At 39.5% G+C, this 26728-nt stretch overlaps 1 protein-coding gene across 1 annotated transcript in view; it reads left to right on the top strand.

Annotated features, from left to right (window-relative positions):
- NEB (nebulin) overlaps positions 1 to 26728 on the top strand; it is a 210814-nt gene that overhangs the window by 115080 nt on the left and 69006 nt on the right. The window contains 30 exon segments of the mRNA XM_041739331.1: positions 467 to 670; positions 1987 to 2091; positions 2232 to 2339; positions 2680 to 2991; positions 3694 to 3897; positions 4732 to 4836; positions 5739 to 5846; positions 7449 to 7760; positions 8563 to 8766; positions 9627 to 9731; positions 10343 to 10450; positions 11292 to 11603; positions 14343 to 14546; positions 14865 to 14969; positions 16970 to 17074; positions 17175 to 17486; positions 18196 to 18300; positions 18845 to 18943; positions 19139 to 19240; positions 19387 to 19494; positions 19907 to 20218; positions 21537 to 21641; positions 21743 to 21847; positions 22226 to 22333; positions 23142 to 23249; positions 23345 to 23458; positions 23897 to 24094; positions 24488 to 24592; positions 25263 to 25367; positions 25464 to 25568. Coding sequence (XP_041595265.1) covers positions 467 to 670; positions 1987 to 2091; positions 2232 to 2339; positions 2680 to 2991; positions 3694 to 3897; positions 4732 to 4836; positions 5739 to 5846; positions 7449 to 7760; positions 8563 to 8766; positions 9627 to 9731; positions 10343 to 10450; positions 11292 to 11603; positions 14343 to 14546; positions 14865 to 14969; positions 16970 to 17074; positions 17175 to 17486; positions 18196 to 18300; positions 18845 to 18943; positions 19139 to 19240; positions 19387 to 19494; positions 19907 to 20218; positions 21537 to 21641; positions 21743 to 21847; positions 22226 to 22333; positions 23142 to 23249; positions 23345 to 23458; positions 23897 to 24094; positions 24488 to 24592; positions 25263 to 25367; positions 25464 to 25568 — 4692 coding nt within the window.

Below are 26728 nucleotides of genomic sequence, written 5' to 3'. Positions count from 1 at the left end.
GTTAGATTTTATGAGTCTTTACGTGCTGCCAAAGTGAGTACAGAGTTGAGGAGTCTTTATTTTATTTTATATTTATTTATTTATTTATTTTTATTTATTTATTATTTATTTATTTATTTATGAGAGGGGGTGGGGGCAGAGACACAGGCAGAGGGAGTAGCAGGCTCCATGCACTGGGAGCCTGATGTGGGATTCAATCCCGGGTCTCCAGGATCGCGCCCTGGGCCAAAGGCAGGCGCTAAACTGCTGCGCCACCCAGGGATCCTGAGGAGTCTTTAAACCAGCAAACACTGGCTACCTTCAGGGACAGAGTGTTGGGCTAGCCACTCTACAGCAAAGTCAGTCAGTCTTGGGTCTTCCCAGAAATTCACACAGTAAGATTCAGAGCTATACAGTGTCTCTTTATGCTAACTCCAGGTCAGACACCAGGCTGTCTAGGTAATATTTGGCATTATTTCATTTTCAGGTTATTTACAAGTCTGATCTGGAGTGGCTGAGGGGCATTGGATGGGTGCCCATTGGTTCTGTAGAGATCGAGAAGGTGAAGAGAGCTGGAGAAATCCTGAGTGAAAGGAAGTACCGCCAGCCAGCAGACCAGCTCAAATTCACATGCATTACAGACACCCCAGAGATTGTCCTGGCAAAGAATAATGCCCTGACGATGAGCAAAGTGAGTATCCAACTGTTTCCATTTCCTGAGTTCTACCTTCCATGGACTTGGCTCATAAAGTGAGAAACGCCCTAAAGGGTTTTCAGAGAAAGGAGAGGTAATGGGCCTGATTCTCACACATGTCTTCAACAGAGCATCTATTTGATTTCTAGTTGGACCTGCATGTGCTTTTCAACACTGTATCCCCCAGTTCTCTGTGTGCATGAGGAAGCGTAGCCTAGGATAATTTCTCGGGAGTAATGCACGTACTTTTCTGAGCAGTGACATGGAGGCATCCATCAATCCATTACTTGTCCTTGTACATTCTTCTAGGCAGAGCAGACTCAAACCATTGACTTCTCTTTATGCATACTGGAAGGAATAAACAGCCCTTTAGTATTTTGTTCTGAACTCTGGGAGACCGTGTTTATAGCAATGCCAGTGAACAACTCAAATTAGTTCCTTGGTTTCTCTTCCATGTTTGATTGTGGAAGTCTACTTTAGGAAGTGAGCTGCTACTATTGCTTTTAGTGTCATTACACAGGATAGATAATCACTTCTTTTTTCTGGAGTTCTAGCAATCTGTTTATTGATACTGGGCTCATTCTTTATCCAATGGATAGGTCCTTAATATTCACATTTTAGATTGAATTGAACTTACCTGAATTCTTCTGCACCTGCTTGGACATCTTCCAACATTGGGTGCTCAATGCAGAGTATGACATCAACTCTCAGCAAAATCCAAAGCTTGAAGTATTAAAACCCCAGAAATTCTATTTTATCCCAGGCCTATCACAGCAACTACAGTGATAAGAATAGGAAACACCATAAAATCTGCTGAGTGCCTACTAAGACTCTGGCATCTTACATATGTTATGGTTAATCTTCAAAAGCACTCAGTAAAAATATGATTATCTACCTCTTAGAAATGAGGAATTTAAGGCATTATGTACCTTTCTCAAGATTACACAGCTTGGACATAGTGGAATTGGGTTTGAATTTGGGATTAACTCTGGAGTCTAGGGACTTCTACTATATCATAATACTATAGCCGGGTTCCATCCTTGGAGATCCTATGAGTAAGCTTGAGATTCACTGGAAGAAAAGAATTAATAATTGAAACCATTATATCACTTCATATTAGCTATGAAGCTATCATATGGCAGCTTAAATATCATCATGTTTCACTCTCCCCAGTACCCTTTTGCTTCCCTCACCTGTAAAATAGCCTTACGAGGGCTTTTAGGATTTTTTTTTTTACACTAAAATGTGTTAAATTTGAAAATAACTGTAATATATGAGCTTTAACAAAGGGTTTTACCTCACTTCCCCCATAGCATTTATATACAGAAGCTTGGAATGCTGACAAAGCCTCCATCCACGTGATGCCAGACACCCCAGAAATCATATTGGCCAAGAGCAATTCTGCCAATATCAGCCAAGTAAGAAGCTTCCTTATTGTCTCTTAAGCCTTTCTCGGATTCATTAACCTACTTCTACCTTACACTTTCCTGTCTGGAATTGGCCTATTAACTTTTCTAAACCACTCTTATTTTTCTGTTATGTATTATCCTCTATCTAGAAACTTTACACCAAGGGATGGGATGAATCAAAGATGAAGGACTATGATCTGAGGGCTGATGCTATTTCCATCAAAAGTGCCAAGGCCTCAAGGGATATCGCCAGTGATGTAAGTGCCCTTTATCTAACCCCCTTTGGTGTCACACTGCAGAATGGCCACTGTGAGGTCGGTTGGCCACATTTTGCAATTGTTTCCACATGTATTCCCTACTCCTGCTTCCTACTTTCTATGACTTTTTCCCTTTGTTGTCACAGAGAAGAATAGTTTGGAATTGTAGCTGTAATGCCTGCACCAGTGAAGATAAATGAATATACCACCGTTATGCTTATGATAGAGCTTAAGATTATTTAGAGATGGCAAAATGTTTGTGATATGAAGTTCTTATCCATTTTCTTGTGGGTGTTCACGTTAAAACTAGGTTTCTAAAGCTGCATTTCTCTCATTTTAGTACAAATACAAAGAAGCATATGAGAGACAGAAAGGCCACCACATTGGAGCCCAGAGCGTTGAAGATGATCCCAAGATTATGTGTGCCATACATGCAGGGAAGATTCAAAGTGAAAGGGAGTACAAGAAGGAATTCCAGAAATGGAAGACCAAATTCAGTAGCCCAGTGGACATGTTAGGCATCGTGATGGCCAAGCAATGTCAAACTTTGGTCAGTGACATTGATTATCGAAATTACCTACATCACTGGACATGCTTACCTGATCAAAACGACATTATCCAAGCAAAGAAGGCCTATGAACTGCAGAGCGATGTACGTAACACAGACTTTGGGAAAGACGGAATGAGAGGGCATAGATTTATTAATTGTCCACTCCTGTGGACCCTTCTGTGAATAGACTCATGGATTATGCACTGCACACACCCAGGAGGGCACCACTCGCATTGTTTAATACATAACCCATATTCAGGAGTTATGCCCTAGGAATCAAAGAATAGAGATGAAGAATCCTACTAAGGCCATGTATTTCATTTACTGGCCTAGATTCCAGACTGTTTTCTTCATGTCATCTGTACTTTCTGGCAATGGAAATATATTGCCAACAAACACAAATTATCTGACTACTTTTAAAGTAACTGCCACTATTGTACTATAATCCATGGACCAAAGTTTTCTTCAGTTATTATAGAATTAAAACGGAATGAGATTCAACAAAATTTCCTTTATAAAAGTGTTTTTAGTTCTATAATTTTTTGGAAATATCAAATAATTACCATGAAATTCAGTATTATTACGATTTTATCGCTCCTCACAGCTAGGATGTATAATTATGCTTTTACAAATTACTGTGCCATTGATATTAAAACCCCTGAGTCCTATAAAATCGCAGGTCCTACTTTTTTGGAACTACCATCTTCTGTGCTTATCAATCCCTAGATCCCATGTACTTTATTTTTCAATTATGAGATGGTGTGTCTAACCATAGAACATAATTTCTGTCTAACATCTTTGTAGAGTGTATATAAGGCAGATCTGGAGTGGCTGCGTGGCATCGGCTGGATGCCAGAAGACTCAGTAGAAATGAACAGAGTGAAGAATGCTCAAGGCCTGGTGAATGAAAGACTTTACAGAACACGGCCAGAGGCCTTGAAATTCACTTCCATTGTTGACACTCCAGATGTTGTCCTGGCAAAAGCCAATTCTCTGCAAATAAGTGAGGTAAGAACCATCCTATTACCAAGCATTCCTTTTGCGGGACTCTGTTTTCAAAGGTTGCCACCCAAACTGAACAAGTAGACTGTTCCCCTTGGAAGACTTATAGTGAGGGGAGCATTTCTAAGAATCTGTTGACTAGTTTGGTAAAAGCACATGCAAAGTAGAACAAATATTTCTTTAACTCCTATTAAATACTAAAACACATAGCATAATGCTGCATTTTAAATGGTTTGACATTGTATTGGTCAGGGTTCTCCAGAGAAATAGAGCCAATAGGTGATGTCGATATGTATAGATACATGTAGATATGTGTGTACATATGTGTATAGATGTGTGCACGTATATGTATATGAGAGATGTAGATAGATCTATAGACTATGTCTGTATACATACACATACACAGAGGAAGAGAGCTTTATGTGATGGAACTGGGCCATATGGTTATGGAAGCTGGCAAGCCTAAAACCTGCAGAAAAGGCTGGAGACCTAGCAGAGAGTCGCAGTTCAAGTCCAAAGGCAGTTTGCCGACAAAGTTCCTTCTTGCTCCGCAGAGGTCAGTCTTTTCTCTATTAAGGCCTTCAGCTGTTTGGACAAGACCCAGCCACATTACAGAGGGTAGTCTACTTTATCAAAGTCTACTGAGAAGAACGTTAATCTCATCTGCAAACTACCTTCACAGAAACATCTTTAATGATGTATGACTAAATATCTGGGTATTGTGGCCTAAGCCAAGTTAAGACATATAATTAACCACCCAAAAATTTTTTTCAGGTTAGTCTCTAAGTCTTAATGTTTCATATATTCACTACTCAAGTAATATTTCCCTTCTCTCTACAGAAACTATATCAAGATGCATGGAATAAAGATAAAACCAACATCACCATTCCTTCTGACACGCCAGTCATGCTGCAGGCCCATATAAATGCCCTGCAAATCAGCGATGTAAGAGGCATAAATATGAAGTGAAAATACCTTCATAGGAAAATATATGTCAGCTTTGGGAGTGTGGTATAATGGACAAATTACCTATCTTAGAAATGTGTACAGCTTTTGGTGCTAAACATTTTCTCTTTAGCTTCCATTCCTAATGCAATATGAATGGAAATTCTCTCTTTTAAATGTTAGTTTAAATACATGGCTGGGTCCCAGGACTGCAAAGAGTTGGGATATCTGAATTCTATTGTTGTCTTCCTTTCAATCTTGAAAGCATTGTTCTATATCCAATGTCCATAGCTCAGTTTCATCATATATTAATTGAGAATATTGAAATACCTAGTTGAATTTCTCTTGAGGGAGTATGAGGTGACAGTCTCATTTATCTTTATAGGTTTTTGATTGATCCAGAACATTGTTTGACATTTCAAAGCCATTAGCTTTGTGTCTTATTTTCCATGTCAGAAAGTTAAAAGACAATTTTAAGTCATATCCAAAGGATAAGATATCTATGTCACATCCCTTTAGCAGGGACCTCTGAAAAGTCAAAAGGCAACATTAGGAAAAAAAATCTTACCGGACCTTACATGATACCTTGATGAAGGTTTTCTAGCTTCACAGTTGATTCTTAGTTTCCATGTATTGTGTGTTGGGGTATTTTCAGATGTGTACCGTATTGTGATGAAGACAAGTATTCAAATATTTAGTAGATCTAGATGTTTAGCTTTAAAATCTTAGTTCAGAAGTATCCTGCAGTCTATTAAGAAATAGCCAATAACCAGAGGAACTCAGAAATGCCTGTTTTTCCTTATCCTGTCTTCATTTACATTTTGTCATATTCATATTTTGAGTACTTTGAGTATTCACTTATTTTCAATTTTTGTAAACAAACCTGTGTTTTCCCTCAATAGAAACTTTACCAAAAAGACTGGAATGAGACCAAGCAGAAAGGCTATGACTTCAAGGCAGATGCCATTGAAATCAAGCAAGCCAAAGCCTCCAGAGATATTGCCAGTGAGGTATGGCCTCTATTTCCTTGTGGTTTATCTCTTCTTTTAACAAATAGAGTTTTTTTTTTTTTAAGAATTGAGGGGGGTGGTTAAAAAAAAATCTATGTAAACAATTTTGTTTTGCACTAAAGACTTTCTCTATTTAAAAACATTAGAATGGGGTCACCTGGGTGGCTCATACAGTTAAGCATCTCCCTTCAGCTCAGGTCATGATCTCAGGGTCCTGGGATCAAGCCCCATGTCAGGTTTTGTGCTCAGTGGGGAGCCTGCTTCTCCCTCTCCCTCTGCCTGCTGCTCTTCCTGCCTGTGTTCATGCTCTCTCTCATTCTCTCTCCCTGTCAAATACATCTTTAAAAAAATAAAAACATTAAAATGGAATGAAGCACATTAAGGTTAGCATAGATGAGGTATGTGTATAACTTCTTGGTTGTTTCTAAGTAGAAGTGAAAAAAACACGAAGAATCTATGCAGAATTCTTGGGAAAAATTCAGGAACCAATAGATTTGATTATTGACCAGTGTCATTTTATCCCCCAAATATTTATGACATTCTCCATAAATATAGATCGCAGTTGAAAGTTTCATGTAAGATAAGACTGAAATCACATTTTATACGTAAGATTTTATACTGGAGGCTTATGTATAATGCTCTCAGCAACCTTTTGAAGTTCATTTAATGGTAATTTAAAAACTTAGTCAAAATAATTATCCTACCAAGCTCCCTACCTCCCACCCTCAGCTCCAAATCTTTAAGCAATCCTGTTCCCTTTGTCTGGGTTCTTCTCTATTTTTTATCTTGTATATCCACCTGTTTCTTCCCTCTTATTTCTCATTTTTATCTCTAAATACAATAGCCAATCTATAGTATCTGCCTTATTCCCACTTGTCTCTCCCTCCCTTTTGTCCAAGCTTTTCTATGTTATCCAAATATAGAAAAGACAAAACATTATCTTACTCTAGTCCTAAGACGCTTTTAGGACAAGTGTGAACAAGATGGAAACTCTTGTTCCCAGGCCTTTGTTGTCATCTAATTCAAACCAATGACCTTGCTTCCATTCTTGTGAAATATGCACCTTTTTTAACTGTCTCCAAAACCACACAAATAACTTTTTCCTACTGAGGTATTGTTAGTACTCTTGGGGACCAACTGACTTAATGTTCCACCATTCAGGCAACCTTGGAGACCCATGATTAAACCCACTGTGTCTTATTTTCCACATCTGAAAAATGTAATAATAATAATAGTATGTACTTCACAGAGATGTTGGGAAGATTAAATGGGATTGTAGTTGCTACTAAACTATTTTTTACTAAAAAACTCAGCAGTTTTACACCGATCAACCTAATACATTTGAAGCACTCATAATAGTGTCTGGCGTATAGTCATTGCTCAGTAAATGTCAGCTATAATTTTTTGTAATTACCCTTATTCACCATACTATTTCCCTCCTGATTTATTCCCATTCTCTATCAAACTACCTAAAATAGCCCTATTTTCCTCAAAGTGAACTGAAATATATAATGACTGCCAATATTCAGAAAACATTTAATGAAAAGTCCTCTTACTACATTATTTTCATATGTCTGTTTATCTGATTTTTCACCACTTTAGTACAAGTACAAAGAAGGTTACCGTAAGCAACTGGGCCACCATGTGGGTTTCCGCACCCTACAAGATGACCCCAAATTGGTATGGTCTATACACGCTGCCAAGATCCAGAGTGACAGAGAATACAAGAAAGCTTATGAGAAGTCTAAAGGAATTCACAACACACCATTGGACATGATGTCAATTGTTCAGGCCAAGAAGTGCCAGGTCCTGGTTAGCGATATTGATTATCGCAATTATCTGCACCAGTGGACGTGTTTGCCAGATCAGAATGATGTGATCCAGGCCAAGAAGGCCTACGAACTGCAGAGTGATGTGCGTATATTTATCACCAGACTCTTGGGGGAGATGTGTGTCTCTGTGAATAGCGTCATGGTGTACTCCCTAGGGATATAATTTAAATGGTAATCTTAATAGAACCTAACATAATCTGTATATTTCATGGTTATAGAATCATTTGGAACATTGTCTTGTGGAGGATTCCTTCTTATGTACCAAGGTCTTATTTTTTTAAGACAAAAAAAAATATCTCTTATTCTATGTAATTAGATAGAAAATTTCAGTCCCAATTGTTTTTAACCCATTATGTTTGCATGATCAGATATCTAAATTTCAGAAACAAATTTGAACGTAAGGAAATGTTGGATTTTAAGTTTATCTGGTACATATAGAAAAAATGTATATGTACATATATTTATAGATAGAGCGGTGTATACAGATAAAAGTATATATTTTTTCCTCATTATATATGCCTCTGAAGACCTTATTCTCCCAAATTCTTACAGATGTTATTCTCTGTAGTGCAAAAAAAGGCAGATTTCAAGTGGTGAGCACAGATGCTCAACCTTGTATAAAAACAAAACAATGTGCCATTGCTGTGATTCCACAAGGGTCACTCATCAGCGCTGCTCCAATTCCTGTAGGATTACGTGAACTTCTCCCAGAGATGTGTGCCAGAGATATAACACCCAAATATTAATATTTAATGTTGATTCTTCCGTTCCATGGGACTGGCCACCCAGCTAGTTTAAATAGAGGTACTGTGTGGCCTGCTGGCATCGTGGTCTAGTGAGCAGACTTGACTCTTTTGAACTCTGTGGTCCCTTCCTTCATACAGAACGTGTACAAATCAGACCTGGAATGGTTAAAGGGCATAGGATGGTTGCCAGAGGGTTCTGTGGAAGTGATGAGAGTGAAGAATGCCCAGAATCTCCTGAATGAGAGGTTGTATCGTATAAAGCCTGAGGACTTCAAATTCACCAGCATTGTTGATACCCCTGAAGTCATCCAGGCAAAGATCAATGCTGTACAGATCAGTGAGGTAAGCGGGGTTGATGATGCGTTCAGACGTATTGAAGAAGTCTCCATAAGAACTTTGTGACTTTAAGTTGCTACTACCAGGATTAGAACCTTGTACATTCATGTACCCAGATAGAATTTCACAATCAATTAATGGTATCCACAGTTCAGTTACCTAGATGACTCTTTGACATAGATGCGGTGGGCATCTTTATATTCCGCAGACTCTGATACACATTCTGAATACATTTTGAGGTCTTGCTTATAATGCAAGTCTACTAGGTAATACCATGATCACAGAACTGCCACCTTTTATTGCTTTTTAATCATGAGGGAAATGGAAAAGTCCAGGGGTGGCCTGAATATTAGATACCGTGATAGTTATTTGGGCCAAGAAAGCCAGGATTTTATTAGTGATGTGGATTATCATAGTTACCTGCCATGTAGGTTTACCTGCCAGATGATTACATGTGACTTAATGAAAAAGGATCATTTTACTACTGTATTTCTGATTCATTTTCCACTTATATTACACCACACATTAATGTATTCTTCTTGTTGGAGTCATTATTGGCACCTTTTAAATAACACAAATGAAGGGGTGCCTGGGTGGTTCAGTCAGTTGAGCATTTGATTCTTGATCTCAGCTCAGGTCTTGATCTTAAGGTTGTGAGTTCAAGCTCCATGTTGGGCTCCACGCTGCTGTGGAGAGTACTTAACAACAACAACAAAAAAATTCACACAATGAAAACAAAATGTGATCTAGATTTATAGCATTTATATCTGCGAACATCCAAAGAGAACTGTTAATTGTCCCTATAATTTTATTCATGCAGTAATTGGCCTATTTACTTATTAACCACCTTTTTTCCTTTTTACCAGCCATTGTATCGTGATGCCTGGGAGAGAGAGAAAGCGAATGTGAATGTGCCAGCGGACACTCCAGGGATGCTGCAGTCCAAGATCAATGCCATACAGATCAGTGATGTAAGGAGCTACACACTCACTTGGTTTACACAATATTTTCTGCCTCACTGAAACTTAAGTTGATATGTTCCAGAGGAAATTTATCAAAAGGCATTTCCCTATCATTCCTTTGATTTCTAGTATTTAAACAAATGAGAAGTGCCACGTGTGAGCACCCATGTACACAGGCATGCGTATGCATATGCACGTTGTGTTTATAAATAGTGATGTGTGTCCTTTGTTGAAAGGAAAAATGCACTGCTTTCACCAAAAACACCACATAAAAACATACATATGCAAGTATAGTATTACTTGGTTCTCTTTTTAGTGGCTCATCATTGATTTTTCCTTTTAAAGCCGAACGCTATGTATTTTTCTCATTTTTACATGATTTACTGTCTCCTAATTTCTTTCTTGAAAAAAATGAACTTTACTAAATTGCATTTAAAAATCTACTGGAAAAAAATAAAAATCTACTGGAACTTAATTTCATTATGAAACTAGCCTATTTTATAAATCTTAAGGGGAGACTAATTTTCCATGTGACTTAACAGGTTTTCTTACACATCAGTAAGGCTGACTCAGTGGCTCCCTCTTCATATTAACTGTGGCATTGCAATCTCCATTTGCAGAAACATTATAAACAAGCTTGGGAAGATGTCAAGATGACGGGTTATGACCTGCGGGAAGATGCCATCCCAATTCAGCACGCCAGGGCTTCCAGGGATATCGCCAGTGATGTGAGAGCTCCTTTTTTCCCAGCCTTAACCAACACTAATAGATGACATATGGGAGTCAATACTTTTCTAGTCTTTAGCTTAATTCCCAATACACTTAAGTAGAATGGAGATCATCGTGATTAGTGTCTTGCTTTGAAATCTCAAATCCAAGAATAACTTGTACAACAGTTAGGTGCCCCTTTTGCATCGGGCTTGGTTCTGTTCTTCTTATGTTTAAGCACAGATTTTTATTTTCTTTTCACTATCTTCTCAAAATCATGTAATTTACAAGCACTTATAAAAATTCAATGGATACAAAAAGTTCTGTTTCTTGAAGTCATGCATAAGTTTCTCCTGTGATAATTTTAAACATACAGAATGTTCTTGTCCAGTGGATGGACAAGCATTTTAAAAAATGTATATGTTAAAATGTGCTAGAAATATATTTTTCCATTTACGGGATTATAAATTTTAGAATAAAAATATTTCAAAGTTTACACTTTAGTTTATTGACTAGATTCTTTGTTTAAATAAATTTAAAGTATGAAGCACTGGTGCTACTTGATTGTGGCAAAACATGAAGGTAGTAGACGACAGTGACTCAAGGTTGGGAAACACTAGATAAGCCTATATTGGGGATAATTTAGAAGCACGCTTCTTGCCTTAGAGATGCTCATAATGTATTCATGCATGTAGACATAGAAGACAAACCAGTGTGTTAAGAATCATAAAACTTAGAGTATGGACTTAAAAACAGTGCCCAAAAGAGGCTAATGTAGGGAAGATGGATTTATTTGGAGCAGACTGTTTAGAAAAAGTGAATTGAGAAAAATGACTCTTCTTTTTTGTTCACATATACCAGTATCTATACAAAACCGCTTACGAGAAACAGAAAGGCCATTATATTGGATGTCGCAATGCCAAGGAAGACCCTAAGCTGGCTTGGGCAGCAAGTGTGTTAAAAATGCAGAATGACAGGCTGTACAAAAAGGCCTACAATGACCACAAGGCCAAGATCTCCATCCCAGTGGACATGGTGTCCATCAGTGCTGCCAAAGAAGGCCAGGCCTTAGCAAGTGATGTGGATTATCGCCAGTACCTGCACCACTGGTCTTGCTTTCCCGACCAGAATGATGTGATCCAAGCCAGGAAAGCCTACGACCTGCAGAGTGATGTAAGTTGTTGCTTGTGCAGAGAGTACCAGCCGAGGTGCCTGAGTAGTGAGCTGTCCTCTAGGGAGAAAGCCTTCCACAGCTTTGCCTGGTCATTCCTCCTAGGCCTTGGGAAAATACAACTCCCTAATAAGCCCTTCCCTTTAGTGTTTTACCAACTTTACTGAATGCCTACCTTACTGCTAGGCTTATTTAGAAAGTTTTCTTTTTTACTGTTGGTGGTGCTACCAGAATTTTTCTGTAGATTCCTTAATGTGTGCTGTGTTTGTAGTTTCCTAAACATGAAAATTCCCATGGCCTCTCAATTGAAGAATGACAGGGATATTTCCTTAAAATTAATTTCAAAGGTTAGCAGCATGCTCCAAACTCCCTAGTTTCCCTTAATGTAGTAGTCTTCACAGTGTGGTGTTTCATTAGTTTACCTAAAGTGTTTTTAGATTTATTTATATTTTTTGCCCATTCTACTGGAAATCATGGGTTCTTTTAATTATTTAAACTTGGTTCCCATGAACTTCAAGGAATGCTTTCTCATAATGAATAAATTTGATACAGAAAAGTATACCCATCATGAAATGAGTTGCCAAGTGGTGGATTTAGGCCAGTTTTTAGAGAAATGCAGTCTGTGCATTAACCTGAATAACATTAGTATACGAAGGAATGCATATGAATCAAGTTTCTAAAGAATGAGAAAGGGAAACTTCAAAATCCATATGTAATCTTTTTTGGGAATCCCTTCTTTTGAATTTTGGGTATCCATCATACTTTATACGCTAAAACATAAAATGTCCTTCTTCACTAAGATAGAAGTTTTACTCCATAATTCACTCCTCATACTATCTTTCTAGCTTGTTATTTGTATCCTATTAACTAGTTACTAAAATACCATTTCTGAAGAACAGAATGATTTTTTTATGAAATTAATAACTTGTGTTTGACATAGAGCAATTTTATCTGGTTAACCACTTACCTATCTATATCTGAGAAAACAAGTTCAAATAACCAAGAAAATGTAAATCCTAATTCAAAAGGAAGTGTTATCTTGGGAAAATGAAAAGCCAACTGAGATCAAAATTGTGGAACCAGGGATTGAATTCTTTGTTTTAAAATTAAAGTACAGTTTACATAAGTAAAGTACATAATATCACATTAGTTTCAAGTGTAAAACATAGTGATTCAACCAGTCTTTGCTCACCAGAAGTGTAGCTACCGTCTGTGACCATACAGTGCTATTTCAACACTGTTGACTATATTCCCCGTGCCATACCTTTCATCCTAATGACTTATTCATTCCATAACTGGAAGCCTGTATCCCCCATTCCCCTTCACCCATTTTGCCCAACCCCCCACCCCTTCCCTCTTTATAATCGTCAAGGTTTTTCTATATCTGTGGATCTGCTTCTGCTTTTTTTGTTTGCTTGTTTTTATTCATTTGTTTTTGTGTTTTAGATTCCACATATAAGTGAAATCGTGTGGTGTTTGTCTTTCTCAGTTTGACTTATTTCGCTTAGCATAGTACCCTCTAGGTCCATCTATGTTGTCACAAATGGCAAAACCTCATCCTTTTTTTTATCCTGAGCAATATTTCATGCATGCATGCGTGTGTGTGTGTGCGTGCATGTGTGTGTGTACACACACACCACATCTTTGTTATCCATCCATCTCTTGGTTGCTTCCATACCTTGGCTATTGTCAATAATGCTGCAGTAAACATTTAGGTTGCATGTATGTTTTTGAATTAGTGTTTTCATTTTCTTTGGGTAAATACCCAGTAGTGGAATTACTGGATCATACAGTATTTCTATACTTAATTTTTTGAAGAACCTTGTTACTGTTTACCACCGTAGGATTGGATTCTTAATTACCCCTTTAAAATACACCATGTGCCAGGTATTGTGCTAAGCACTGAAGATACAATGGTGAATGAAGAGGAAGAACCAAGACAAAGTTTCAGACTTTACAGAGTTTACATTGATAACAAATAAACAGATATTAACTAGACAATATCAATAAAAAATCTGATGGCTGAGAAATAATGATCGATGGTGCTATGAAAAAGTGAGGTGGGAAAAGATTATCTAAGGAATTACTACATTAATGGGGATTGCAAGGGAGCACAGGAGCTGGTTCTGTGAGGAAGACACAGCGCATTCCTACAGAATGACCAATATATGCAAAGGGGGAGGGCTGTATACGAACCACAAACCAAAAAGCCAGTGTGGTCAGAATGCATAGGTCAAAGGGAAGCATATAAGATGGTGCTAGATTATCATTACCTTCTAGTCCATGTAAAGAATTTGATCTTTTTCCTAAGGCCAGTGGGAAACCATGCAATGGGAGGAATGTTGTGGTGTCAGATTTGAATTGTGAATTTTATGAGGATTGTTCTGGCTGCTGTGCAGAGAACTTACTGGAAACCCTATATTATTGCTTTAAAAGTCCACCCGAGCTAGTATGAGGTTACTTAAATATTATTGAAAACCTTCCCTGCATCCCATAGAGAGAGAGCTCCTTCTGCATCATTCTGCTTTATGAGTGCATAGGTGCCCTGCCACAGAAAAAGCAGACTAGAACGTTGCTGGGCTCTAATGCATCCTGCTCTGCACATGATGAATTGTGTTTATTGGGCCAGTGCTCAATTTTAATTAGTTTGTGGGAGGTAAAATATACCATAAAACTTCTTTCTTACTTTATCATAATTAAAAACAAACCCTGCTTCTACCTAACTTTGTTTTCTTTCCCAGGCCATCTATAAGGCTGACTTGGAGTGGTTACGTGGCATTGGCTGGATGCCCGAAGGGTCTCCTGAAGTGTTGAGAGTCAAAAATGCTCAGAAGATCCTACTAGACAGTGTCTATCGGACACCTGTAGTGAGCCTCAAGTACACAAGTATTGTTGACACACCAGAAGTTGTCCTTGCTAAGTCGAATGCTGAAAATATTAGTATTGTAAGTCACTTTTCCTCATCTATGTTAAAATTAAGTCATGTTTGTGACTGATAATTAACCCAATAATCTATCTGTAAAATTATTCCATTGATGATTTTAGGTTTTAATATGTAATGTTAGTAGGATTGTTTTATTGTTATTTATAGATTTTAAACAAAAATATTAATTTCATATTAAATTTGAGTAACTTATGTGAAAAACTTTTAGGTGTTTTTCCTTAATATGAAAAATTTGGGATCAGAAAAGTTAAAAGTTGTGCACTGAACTAGAAAAATTAAAAATTGCAAAGTAATGTTGTTATTGTGTTTTCTTCCGCAGCCAAAGTACAGAGAAGTTTGGGACAAGGATAAAACTTCAGTCCACATCATGCCAGATACTCCAGAAATTAATCTCGCTAGAGCCAATGCTCTTAATGTGAGCAATGTAAGTACCTCAACAGACTCCCTTTTTGCTTAGAAAGTCACCCAGTTGGTGCTATGATATCCCTGGGGAGCTCTTTATAGGCAAGAGAGAAAAGATTGGCTGGCTGGGGATGGGGAGAACTCTTTACCATCAGCTTTCTTACCAGGAGTGAGGAAAGGAGCAGATCCCTGGCTCTGAGTCACCCAGCAAGGTCAGCGACCAACCCGGTGAGCCAAAGTCAACGTGACAAAAGGGAGAAGAAAATAAGTTACAGGAAAGCTGAAAAAAGAATGAATGAAGAGACATATGAACAAGAAAGGGGCATTAATGACAGACGAACACAAAATAATTTTGGGAATTCTTTGCAAAACTTTATACAAATTAACTTTAAAACCTGGATCTGTAGGGGATTTTTAGGAAATCATAAATTAACAAAATGACTCCGGAAAAAGAATAAAAACATATAGCAAGAAATTAAGATTATTAAGGACTCTTCTTTCTCCTCTCAGATGTCAGGGTCATCCAGGTGATCTCATAGGAGAATACTTTCAAAAGGTTAAGACTTTAAGTGATTGAGGATTGATCCGTGTTCTCCAAGTTAGTAGATGAAGTTTACTCTCAAACCCAGATTTTTTTAGTTCAGATAAAAAATATATTTGACTACACAAAAATGTATTACATAATTTAGAAGAGTATAACAATATATGTAATAAAACTAAATAAAAACAAAAGATTTTTAAATAACATAAGTTTACATTAAATATCCTTTAGTACATTGAAATATGGAGAATACTTTTTCTTTTGTACAAAAAGAGTCAATTGTTAAATAGGACCACCCAAAATTCATAAAAATACATGAATGAAAATTCATACAAAACTTGCCTATACTTACAAGGGCAAAATTCGTGTGAGTACTCTTATTTCAAACATGCAAAGCCCATGAAAGTCTTAAGAATTAAAATTCATCTCTCCTTTCTACACTGTTATTAAAGCTTCCATATTGATTAGTATGATTTCTGAATTATACATTTAAATTATTGTTATTTGAGTCTTTCTGACATTGTCGATACAGAATGATTCCATTTGAATATGAACATATATTTTAAAAGCTGTCTGTAAATCAGCCACTACCTTAATTAACTTCTCTGTATAAATAAAAACACGCTGCATTTAGAAAATGGCTATTGTGGAGGCACTTGGGTGGCTCAGTCAGTTAAGCATCTGACTGTTGATTTCAGCTCAGGTGGTGATCTCAGGATCAGGCTCTGTGCTCAGTGTGCCTGCTGCTTCAGATTCTCTCTCTCTGCCCCTCCCCCTGCATGCTCTCTCTTTCTTTCTCTCTCAAATAAATCTTTTTTTTTTTTTAACGGCTACTGGGGTGCCTAGGTGGCTCAGTCGGTTAAGCATCCAACTCTTGATTTCAGCTCAGGTCTTGATCTCAGGGTTGTGATCTCAGCCCACATTGGGCTCCACGCTGAGTACGGAGCCTGCTTTAAAAAAAAAAATGGCTGTTAACCTCTGTGCCTCAGAAGGAACATCGAAAATTCCCAAATAATATTCATCATCAACCGTATAAGAAGATCTAAGAAATCATCCTGGGAAAAACCTCCCCACAAAATGTTTATAATACTGAAGATTACAAAATTGAGTTTAATTCTAAAATTAAATAAATTGAATTATTGAATTAAAGAAATCCAGTAATCATCGTTGTTTGATCTTAACTGTATTTCAATGCTGCCAATACACCGGTACAAAGAGCCATTAAGCTCTGTTATATAAACTGTGAACAACTACTTAGAAGCCATGATTTAAATTAGAACTCTCATCAAGCCCAGATCTTTGGACTCTAGATGCAGTTTCATATTCCAGGAGCGTGGTACAGAATTAACCTTTTACCTATTCCCTTCTTAAATGATTCTGGGGTTTCAAACTGTCCTGCTTTGATATTAATTCTACTTGAACCCCTGAAGTTAACAGTACATCTGAATCTGAAATGCTACCTTATTTTTTCTCCTCTTCAGAAAATCTACCGCGAAGGTTGGGATGAAATGAAGATGAGCTGCGATGTACGGCTGGATGCCATCCCGATCCAGGCTGCCAAGGCCTCCAGGGAGATTGCCAGTGATGTAAGTGTGACCTTGTTTGACTTGCCCATTTTTAAGCAAACAGCTTAGGTGCATCGGGAGCACATATTGTGATCCATCTGCTTTGTTTTTCCATCTCCAGTATAAATACAAGCTTGACCATGAGAAGCAGAAGGGACACTACGTGGGTACCCCCACTGCCAGGGATGACAACAAGATCCGCTGGGCCCTCATAGCTGGCAAGATTCAGAATGAAAGAGAATACCGGCTGCACTGGGCCAAATGGAAGACCAAGTTCCAAAGCCCTGTGGATATGCTTTCCATCGTGCATTCTAAAAATTGCCAGACCCTGGTCAGCGACATTGATTATCGCAATTACCTACACCAGTGGACATGCATGCCTGACCAGAACGATGTGATTCAGGCCAAGAAAGCCTACCAACTGCAAAGTGATGTGAGTGGGCTACATTTTAGAATGAGCTTTTCTATCGTTTTGCAAAGACTCCCAGAAAGTTTATATCATTGAATTTTGTATCATCACATCCTGCTTTATATGCCAAGAGTTTGGTTTTAGTTAGACCTTGTAATATGGTGTCAGAAATCACCAAAGCCATGAAAGATTTATATTCTGTATCAAGGAGTAAATGGTTGTGTGAATCTAAATCTTAATCTTAACAGTAACAGTATAAAGACAACTACTATGAAAATATTATTTGTGGAATTTAAGTGGAACAACAGAGGTTGATACCATAAGACAGACCTTGGCAGTCTTATAGGGCACAGGATATAGGCACAGAGAAGATTTTTTAGTTGATAGAGTGTTTAAAAAATCTTTGAATTAAGTTGCCAATGCTTTTAAATCAGGAAATTTGGAGTACAAATCTAAGATTTCTTAGCTCTTTAGAAAAATCAGAGAATGAAGCTCTGGACATGCATTACCCTTTGGCCACAATAGCTGGAGCTGAATTGAGGCTAACCCCCTTTAAACAGAAAATATGTCCCCCAATTTTCCATATCACCTGACCTAATGAATTTATTTATGTTACCTGCCAGGCTGCTTGAGTATGTCATCCTTATGTTATATCTGTCCGTCACACCAAGGGGTAGAATAAATAGGACCATGTGACCGGGGTTGCTGACATCACTCAGCTTTGTTTCCACAGGCTGTCTACAAGGCGGACTTGGAATGGTTACGTGGAATCGGGTGGATGCCGAACGATTCTGTTTCTGTCAACCATGCCAAACATGCTGCGGACATCTTCAGTGAGGTATCACAAGATCTTACCCTGCCATTCAGTGCATTTCCTGGGAGACTGAACAAAAATGTACAGCCAAAATGCAGCCGTTCCCCATCCTCCATTTTAACAATCACAATTGCTGTCATTTACGTCAGACATACTTTTTCCCAAAACAATCCCGTACTGTCCCTATCACAGGGAAACACAACCACAGTATAATATGCAGTGTATTCAGCTGTTGCTTGGAACTGTATGAATTGAAAACTTCTTTTGTCACCAATGGCAATACATGTGGGAGAAGTTTGTTCAATTGAAAAAAATGTATTGAGTAACATGATGCATAAGATGATATATGACTCTGGTAACTAAGCAAACCGCTACTTTAAAATCCATGGGAGATATGAGAGGCCAACCCAGTTGTTAAAAAATAAAATGCTAAAAAGTGAAATTTGTCAAGAAGGTGCCATTCAAATATGGCTCTCTACGCTTCTAGTAGAGAAAGACCCTTAAATCTAGTGTCTCTTTGTCCGCTCAGGCAGGACAAACCATCTGAAAGATGTTTTCTTTCCAATAGAAAAAATATCGCACGAAAATAGAAACTCTGAACTTTACTCCCGTGGATGACAGAGTTGATTATGTGACTGCAAAACAAAGTGGTGAGATCCTAAATGATGTAAGTACATGGCTGTCATTCTAAAATTGTCAGATCGTGAAATGTCATTTCCAAAGATTTCCACCTACTTTAGCTCAGCGTGCAGTCATTGTCTGAGACACAGACTGTAATCATGAGATGATGCTAGCATTTGCCTGAACAACATTATGTTTCCTTAATATCAAGTTACTTAACCCTCTGGACTCTCCTTTCCAGATTAAATACCGGAAAGATTGGAATGATACCAAATCAAAGTACACCCTCACCGAGACCCCCTTGCTGCACACTGCCCAGGAGGCAGCCCGGATACTGGACCAGGTATGGGTTTCAGCCGGATGCCTGATATTCCTGGAGGGTGGCAGGGGGTACCGAGGACGATACTATAAAGGTGAGAGATGTATGCACATGACTAGCGCCCTTCTGACTCCTTAGGTTAAGCTCTGTTGTGGCTCTCTGTCTTTTAGTATCTGTACAAGGAAGGCTGGGAGAAACAAAAAGCTACGGGTTACATTTTGCCTCCAGACGCGGTACCATTTGTTCACGCCCATCACTCTGGTGACGTTCAGAGCGAGGTAATTCATCCTTCTACGAGTGCACGCTGGGGGCTCCTGGGGCTAGCAGGCCTGGCCAGGCTTGGGGATGGTTGGAGTCCCTGCTCCCTTCTGGCCCTCTCTGTGGGCTTTGAGAGTGTTGTTTTGTTGGCTTCTTTAAAAGCTATGGTTTGAGTGTTTACTCTCTTCTATTCCCTCACTTCCTTAAAATCTCTAAGCTTTCCAATAAAACATAGGCAGAATTAGAAAACAAATGTATTTTTTTTTTACTTTTAAATTGGTATTTCTTCATATTTATTATGTCAGTACTTTTTGTTCTTTATTCTCGGGGGCAGGTGATAAAAGGCTGAGGGGCTGTGTGTGCTGATGTTTCAAGCTCCCCTTTTCCTTGTCAAAACTGATGGAATCTCTATTTTTTTTTCCCTCCCACCAGCTGAAATACAAAGCTGAACATGTAAAACAAAGAGGTCATTATGTTGGTGTTCCAACAATGAGAGATGATCCTAAACTGGTTTGGTTTGAGCACGCAGGCCAGATTCAGAATGACCGACTGTACAAAGAGGACTACCATAAAACAAAGGCCAAGATCAATATACCCGCTGATATGGTGTCGGTGTTGGCCGCCAAGCACGGGCAGGACCTCGTCAGTGATATTGATTACCGTAATTACCTGCACCAATGGATCTGTCATCCTGACCAAAATGACGTTATCCAGGCAAGGAAGGCCTATGACCTACAGAGCGATGTAAGTGATTTTTGTTTCTTAATGACCTAGGAATGTATGGTGTACTCTGAGAGTTATAAGCCGCACTCTGGAAGCACCAGGCTTTGAAACTTTGAGCCATAAATATTGAATTTGTTCCCAGAAGGGAATCGAGGCTGAATCTGATGTAAAGAAAGACCAGGAGCAATGATTGACTGAGAGCTTTGCCTTTTTGACTACGTATTTCTGAATAACTTTCAAAGCCAATTTTTTTAATTGGTTTTTTTGTTTTTGTATCATCTTTGACATCACCAACATCTCACATCGGCCTGGAAGATTATCAGCTGATTTAAAAAAAATAAGTGGCTTGGGGTGAGAATGGAGAGTGAGTTGGGATTTTAACAATGCTTGGTGGCAGTTAGCATAGACAAAGACCTGGGAAAGCCCTTTGCCAAGCATCTCTTTTTCCTTCTGACATTTATGAACGACTTTTGCTTGCAAAGAATCAAAGCAAAAGGAAAACAAAATACTGATAAATTATCTGAGGGCCCAGAATGTGCTCACACAGAGCTTTGGTGAGGGTAGGGAAGAGAATACATGACCTAGGCCACCTTGCAGTGAGATCTGAGCCCAGACCTCTAGCTGCTGCCAGCAGTTCATAAGGAACAGAAGCTCCATGCATCGACCTGATGCTCAGACGTACCCTGGTGCTAACCCACCTGGTCTTCTCATTACCACGTTGGAAACAGGAAGTCAGGCTGCCTGCCACACAGGTGTTGAGCTTGAACTTGCCACCTCCCTGTTGCTGCAGCAAAATGATGGTTATGGACATTTAACCAGATCAGCAGCTCCATTGTGGTTGGTGTGGAGTGGGGAGGGGAGAGCTAGGCCTGGCCAGGGGGACGTGTCCCCTACTCTACCATACAGGAGCATTTAGTTGTATCACTTCCTTTATGTAGTTAGTCTAAAGGTCCCACATATTTCTAAGTAATTAAATATAAGTTCATCTAAAATCACACCCTCCTGGGTAAAACCCTTCCTTAGGCTCAATGCTGAAAACAATGGCTCCCTGCCCGTAGCTCCCATAGCCCTTGAGTGTTCTTGCTTCTACACTCTCCACTTATAAAGGAATATAAAAGGACTTATCCCTCAAAGCACCTAGTACAGTACTTTGCTCATAATAATAGGCTCACGAAATACCTCTCAGATGAACAGGTGAAATCATGATTGCATCAATGAGATGACAGTCACTAGAGGGAAATCCTTAAAAAGCTCCTGAAAAAGTTGTTTCAGACCTACTGTCTGTAATCCTGTGCCTGAGTCATTTATGCCTGCGTTGTATCTCTCTTCCTGCTCTCAGAATGTCTACAAGGCTGACCTGGAGTGGCTCCGTGGCATTGGCTGGATACCCCTGGACTCTGTGGACTACGTGAGGGTTACGAAGAACCAGGAAATGGTGAATCAGGTACACAAACCCTGTTCTTACCTAATGCCTGGCCGCCTTGCCTGCCATGTGGGGGCAGGTACCCACTGGAAGGAGACCGGTCTTCATCTGTTTCCTTGCAGATAAAATACAAGAAAGCTGCTCTTGACAACTATCCTAACTTCACAAGTGTGGTGGATCCTCCAGAGATTGTTTTGGCGAAGATTAACTCAGTCAATCAAAGTGACGTAAGTTTGCTTTGTGTACAGTGATGTGTGCATGGACTGAGGAGTTCATTGTGTCTCATTGACTGCATTTGCTCACCTGCAGGTAACTGCTTGTAAGAAAATGGACAGTGGGGCGGGAAACTAGAAGATCATCTCTGGTGGGCATGTCTTTAAAGTCACTAGTAAGAGGTGTACTGTACTCACTTTCAAAAATACATCTATATTCTTGTCCAACTTATTCTATTAGGTAAAATGAACTGAAATCTAATCAGTTCGTTCATTTTAAATCTCTAAATGTAGACTGGTTATTATCTTACTGGGTAGAAACTATGAAACTTTAAATATACATTTATATTAACCAAAGATTTGGATTGGTTTTGTCTTGTTTTCTCTCCTTAGATAAAATATAAAGAAACATTTAATAAAGTATTGAAGGGCAAGTATACATTTTCTCCAGATACACCATATATCACCCACTCCAAAGACATGGGAAAACTCTACAGTACTGTAAGTTTTATTTTATGTGATTTACAACTCAATTCTTAATTTTAAGCTCTTAATTCATCTTCTTGGCTGATTTTGTGAACAACTGAACTTATAAGAGCTATCATTTTTATTGTGTTTAATCTTGTTTATTAGAAATGCTCTTGTTTATTAGAAGTAGCATTTATTCGGCTGTTTTTTTGTTGTTGTTGTTTTTTGTTTGTTTGTTTTGTTTTGTTTTGTTTTGAGCTCCAAAGATGTGCCAGGCACTGTAGAAAGCGCTATGGGGCTAATGCTCAGAGAAGCCCATCAGGAGTCCATGCCAATGAGGGGGATGGACAGGCAAATAGATAATAAGGTAGCAGGTGCTATATCAGCTGTAGGTGCGCAGAGGACTGAACACCTGCTAACAGGAAAAAGAGAGGAAGAGCCAGTCCCTCTCTGGAAGTCATGTGTAAATATCTCCAGCCAACAAATGGAACACTAATTTAATTCAGCTGAGTTAAGGGATGATGTGTGTGCACGTAGTGTGTCTGTGTGTATGCCCAATGGGAAGCAATCTTTGGTGATTCTCTACCTGTGTGAAAATGTATTTCCACTTTTACCAGAACTTAAGTACAGCTGTACTCTGTTATAAATGTCCTAAAACACCCTGATGTCTGTAGATTCAATCTGCAGTAAGCCAGAAGATTCTCCCGTACTCTTAGGTAGACGCAGTAAGGGCTCTTGGCCTTTAAACATAAATATTTTACCTTGGTTTTAGCATTTTATTTTTAGCAATACCTGAAGGAAGTTGACTACAAACTTGCTGACACATATTTCTTTGTTCCAGATACTGTACAAAGGGGCATGGGAAGGGACCAAGGCCTACGGCTACACCTTGGATGAGCGGTACATTCCCATCGTGGGAGCTAAGCATGCCGACTACGTGAACAGTGAGGTCAGTGGTGGTTTTTCCTCCGTGTGTTCGAGAGTCTTCTCCGGGGAGCTGGTCTGAAAATCCCAGGGATTCTCAACGTTGTACCTACTTCACAGCTTAAATACAAAGAGACGTATGAGAAGCAGAAGGGCCACTACCTAGCTGGAAAAGAAATCAGTGAGTTCCCTGGTGTGGTCCACTGCCTGGATTTCCAGAAGATGAGGAGTGCGGTAAGCAAAGCTCACTGTGATGAGGATTTGAACCCTGGAGGGTGCTGTTAGGGCCTGTTGGTGACCTGTTCTTCGGTTGAGAGAGCCATGGGGTGGTGAGGAAGGAGTCATTCCTTCCCTGAGATTCATCCCCACCCCTGCCGGTTACCGTTGGTAACGATGGGCTTTCCTCCCTTTCCTTCCCTCCTCCACTTCCAAACCCACAGTGAAGTACCTGTTTGGAAAAAGGAGAAAACACAAGGTGACTACTTACCCCTGTGTTATGAAAGGAAGGGAAATTGGGAACAAAGAATATATTTAAAAAGTATCTTTTAGCCTTTGTTTATCCTGAAGGTACTGATCTATACGAGGGATAAGACCCCGAGAGAGATGGATCTGAATAATTAACATTTTAATTTTTCTTCTTTTTGTCTTTAAAAAAAAAATGTGCTTCTTTAGTTGAACTACAGAAGAGATTACGAGGATACCAAAGCAAATGTGCACATCCCCATCGATATGATGAATCACGTGCTGGCCAAACACTGCCAGTACATCCTCAGTGACCTGGAGTACCAGCACTACTTCCACCAGTGGACGTCTCTCCCAGAAGAACCCAGCGTTATTCGGGCCCGCAACGCGCAGGAGATCCTGAGCGATGTATGATGCCCTTTCTGCAGCTTGACTTAGTTACACCTTCACTCAACCGTGCCTTGGCCCCCTATGCTCCATTTGTCCCCGTATTCATAAATTTTGCTGCTTTTTAAAGCACAGTGGCATGCATAACCACTTTTTGGTGTGAGAATCCCCTCTGAGCCATGTGACCCCTATGTTAAATATTTAACCTGTTTTTTACTCCGGACAAAACTTTAGCCCTTCCTCTCCTCCTAGGCTTCTTTAGGTCAGGGTGGAAAAGCCCTCCAGCTGGTGCAGGGCCCACCCTATGACCGCTAAGCCCTCAGCACAGCCAGTGGCTGATGGGAAGTTATCAAAATGCCCGATTATAAATTTAGTTAGTACCTGTCACCTCTCATCATGCCTTCTTTCTGGCAGAACGTGTATAAGGATGACTTGAATTGGCTGAAAGGCATTGGATGCTACGTTTGGGATACGCCTCAGATCCTCCAGGCCAAGAAATCCTATGATCTCCAGAGTCAGGTGAGATCTTCCCAGAAGGACTGGCTCTCTGTGGGTCAGTGGAATCGTGGTGCTTTCAGTGGGGTGACAGCCAGGCCAGCCCTGTGCCCGGGTTAGAGAAAGCTGCTCTAACAGTACGTGAGCCGCAGAAACCAGAGGCCCCTGCCCGATACAGCCTCTCCTGATGACCTGCTTTGGTGTGGGACCTTCTCGGTTTTGGTCTCTCCTGGGGTTTAAGCGTTTGGTGTTTGTACAGAACATTTCCTGTGAGGTGTTTCAGAGTGAACCACCCTCAAGCATCTACACAGAAGTTGCTTAGGTTAACTTGCAGAGAGTAGAATGCAAATGCATGCTTTGACCTTACGGAGGTAAGTTCTGAAGTAAAAAAAAAAAAAAAGTAGATGTTTATGTATATGGTTTAGCTCTCCTCGGGTGGGGTAACAGATGGTTGAGGCACTCAGGGATGGGGGTGCATGCATGGAAAAGTCAACAAAATGACAAAGAGGATCTGGCAAAGAGCCAGGTTTTGATGACCATACAAAGTCAGCAGGAACACAGAACGATGGCGTCTCTGTTACTATTAAAGCAGAAACCCAGAATGAAATGAAGGCTCATCTAAGTTGGCACAAACCGCTGATTCTGATGGCAGACGTGTATTTTACCATTTCTGGTGCCTGCTTTTTCTTTACAGATACTGTACACGGCAGCAGGTAAAGAAAATCTGCAGAATTATAACCTGGTCACAGATACACCACTTTACGTGACTGCTCTTCAAAGTGGCATTAATGCCAGTGAGGTGCGTCTTCTCAGACTTCTCTCCCGGGACAAGCCATTCCTGTCCTTCTGTATTTTTGAACAGCAGAAAAGAATAACCCACCTTTTTTGTGTGTAGGTGAAATATAAAGAAAACTATCATCAGATTAAGGACAAATATACAACAGTCCTAGAAACAGTGGATTATGACAGAACCAAGAACCTGAAGAATCTTTACAGCAGTGTGAGTTATTTTTCTCATCTTCCCTGGAGACAATAACGGAATAGTTGGGATAGGGACCTTATCCCCCAGGTTTTTTCAGGCACCTCCAGATTCCTACTTTATCTCATCAGTAGACCTAGTGACCATTAAATGAGCCCCAAGTGGAGTATCACACCATGCCATGCATTGGCACAGATTGGGAGCTCCTTCCTTATTGCAGGCGGGTACGGTCGAAGCTACGCTACCCTCACCCTGAACTTGTCCTTCCCTGGCTTCTCCACAGGCAAGGGGCTTACAGCCTACAAAGACACTCTTTCTTTTTTTTTTTTTTTTTTTTTTTTGGTCTCTGAATTGGTTAATTCAACAAACTTTTTCTTTTTTTTTTAAATAATAAATTTATTTTTTATTGGTGTTCAATTTGCCAACATACAGAATAGCACCCAGTGCTCATCCCATCAAGTGCCCCCCTCAGTGCCCGTCACCCATTCACCCCCACCCCCCGCGCTCCTCCCCTTCCACCACCCCTAGTTCTCAACAAACTTTTTAAAACTTCATTTTGAAATTCTTTTAGATTTCCAGAGAAGTTGCAAAAATAGTCCAGAGAATTCCAGTGTAGTTTTCTCTGTAATACAACCATGGAAACTAAATTAACGTTGTCGCAGTGTTATAGACTTCATCCAGATTTCACCAGAGTTTTTCCACTAATGTGCTTTTCTGTGTCAGGCGCCACAGCCCATCGTCCCATTTTGCATTTAATTGATATGACTCATTAGCTTTCTTCAATCTGATCATTTCTCAATTTTTTCTTGACTTTTTCTGATTGTAACACTTTTGAGGGATACTTTCCAGTTATTTTGTAGAATGTCCCTCAATTTGGTTTTATATGATGTCTTATGATTAGATGAAGACAGTCCATTTTTGGTGAGCGTAACACAAAAACTTCTCTCCGGCATCATGGCGGGTAGGACGTGATGCCGGTAGCTGGTGATGTTGAACGTGGTGACTTGGTTAGGTGGCTGTCTGCTGAGCTTCTCCACTGTAATGTCATAATTTTTCCCTTTGTTATTAATACATATCCTGGAGGGAGATACTTTGGGACTTTGCAGATAGCCTGTTTCTCTTCAAATGTTCCCTCATGTATTTTACCATCATTAATGGGTCTTGCCTGAAACAACTTTTAC

Source organism: Vulpes lagopus, chromosome 24 (assembly GCF_018345385.1).
Source record: "Vulpes lagopus strain Blue_001 chromosome 24, ASM1834538v1, whole genome shotgun sequence".
In the NCBI taxonomy this organism is placed as follows: domain Eukaryota; kingdom Metazoa; phylum Chordata; class Mammalia; order Carnivora; family Canidae; genus Vulpes; species Vulpes lagopus.
The sequence above is the reverse complement of the archived record's forward strand: the minus strand, read 5'-3'. Positions and strand labels throughout refer to the sequence as shown.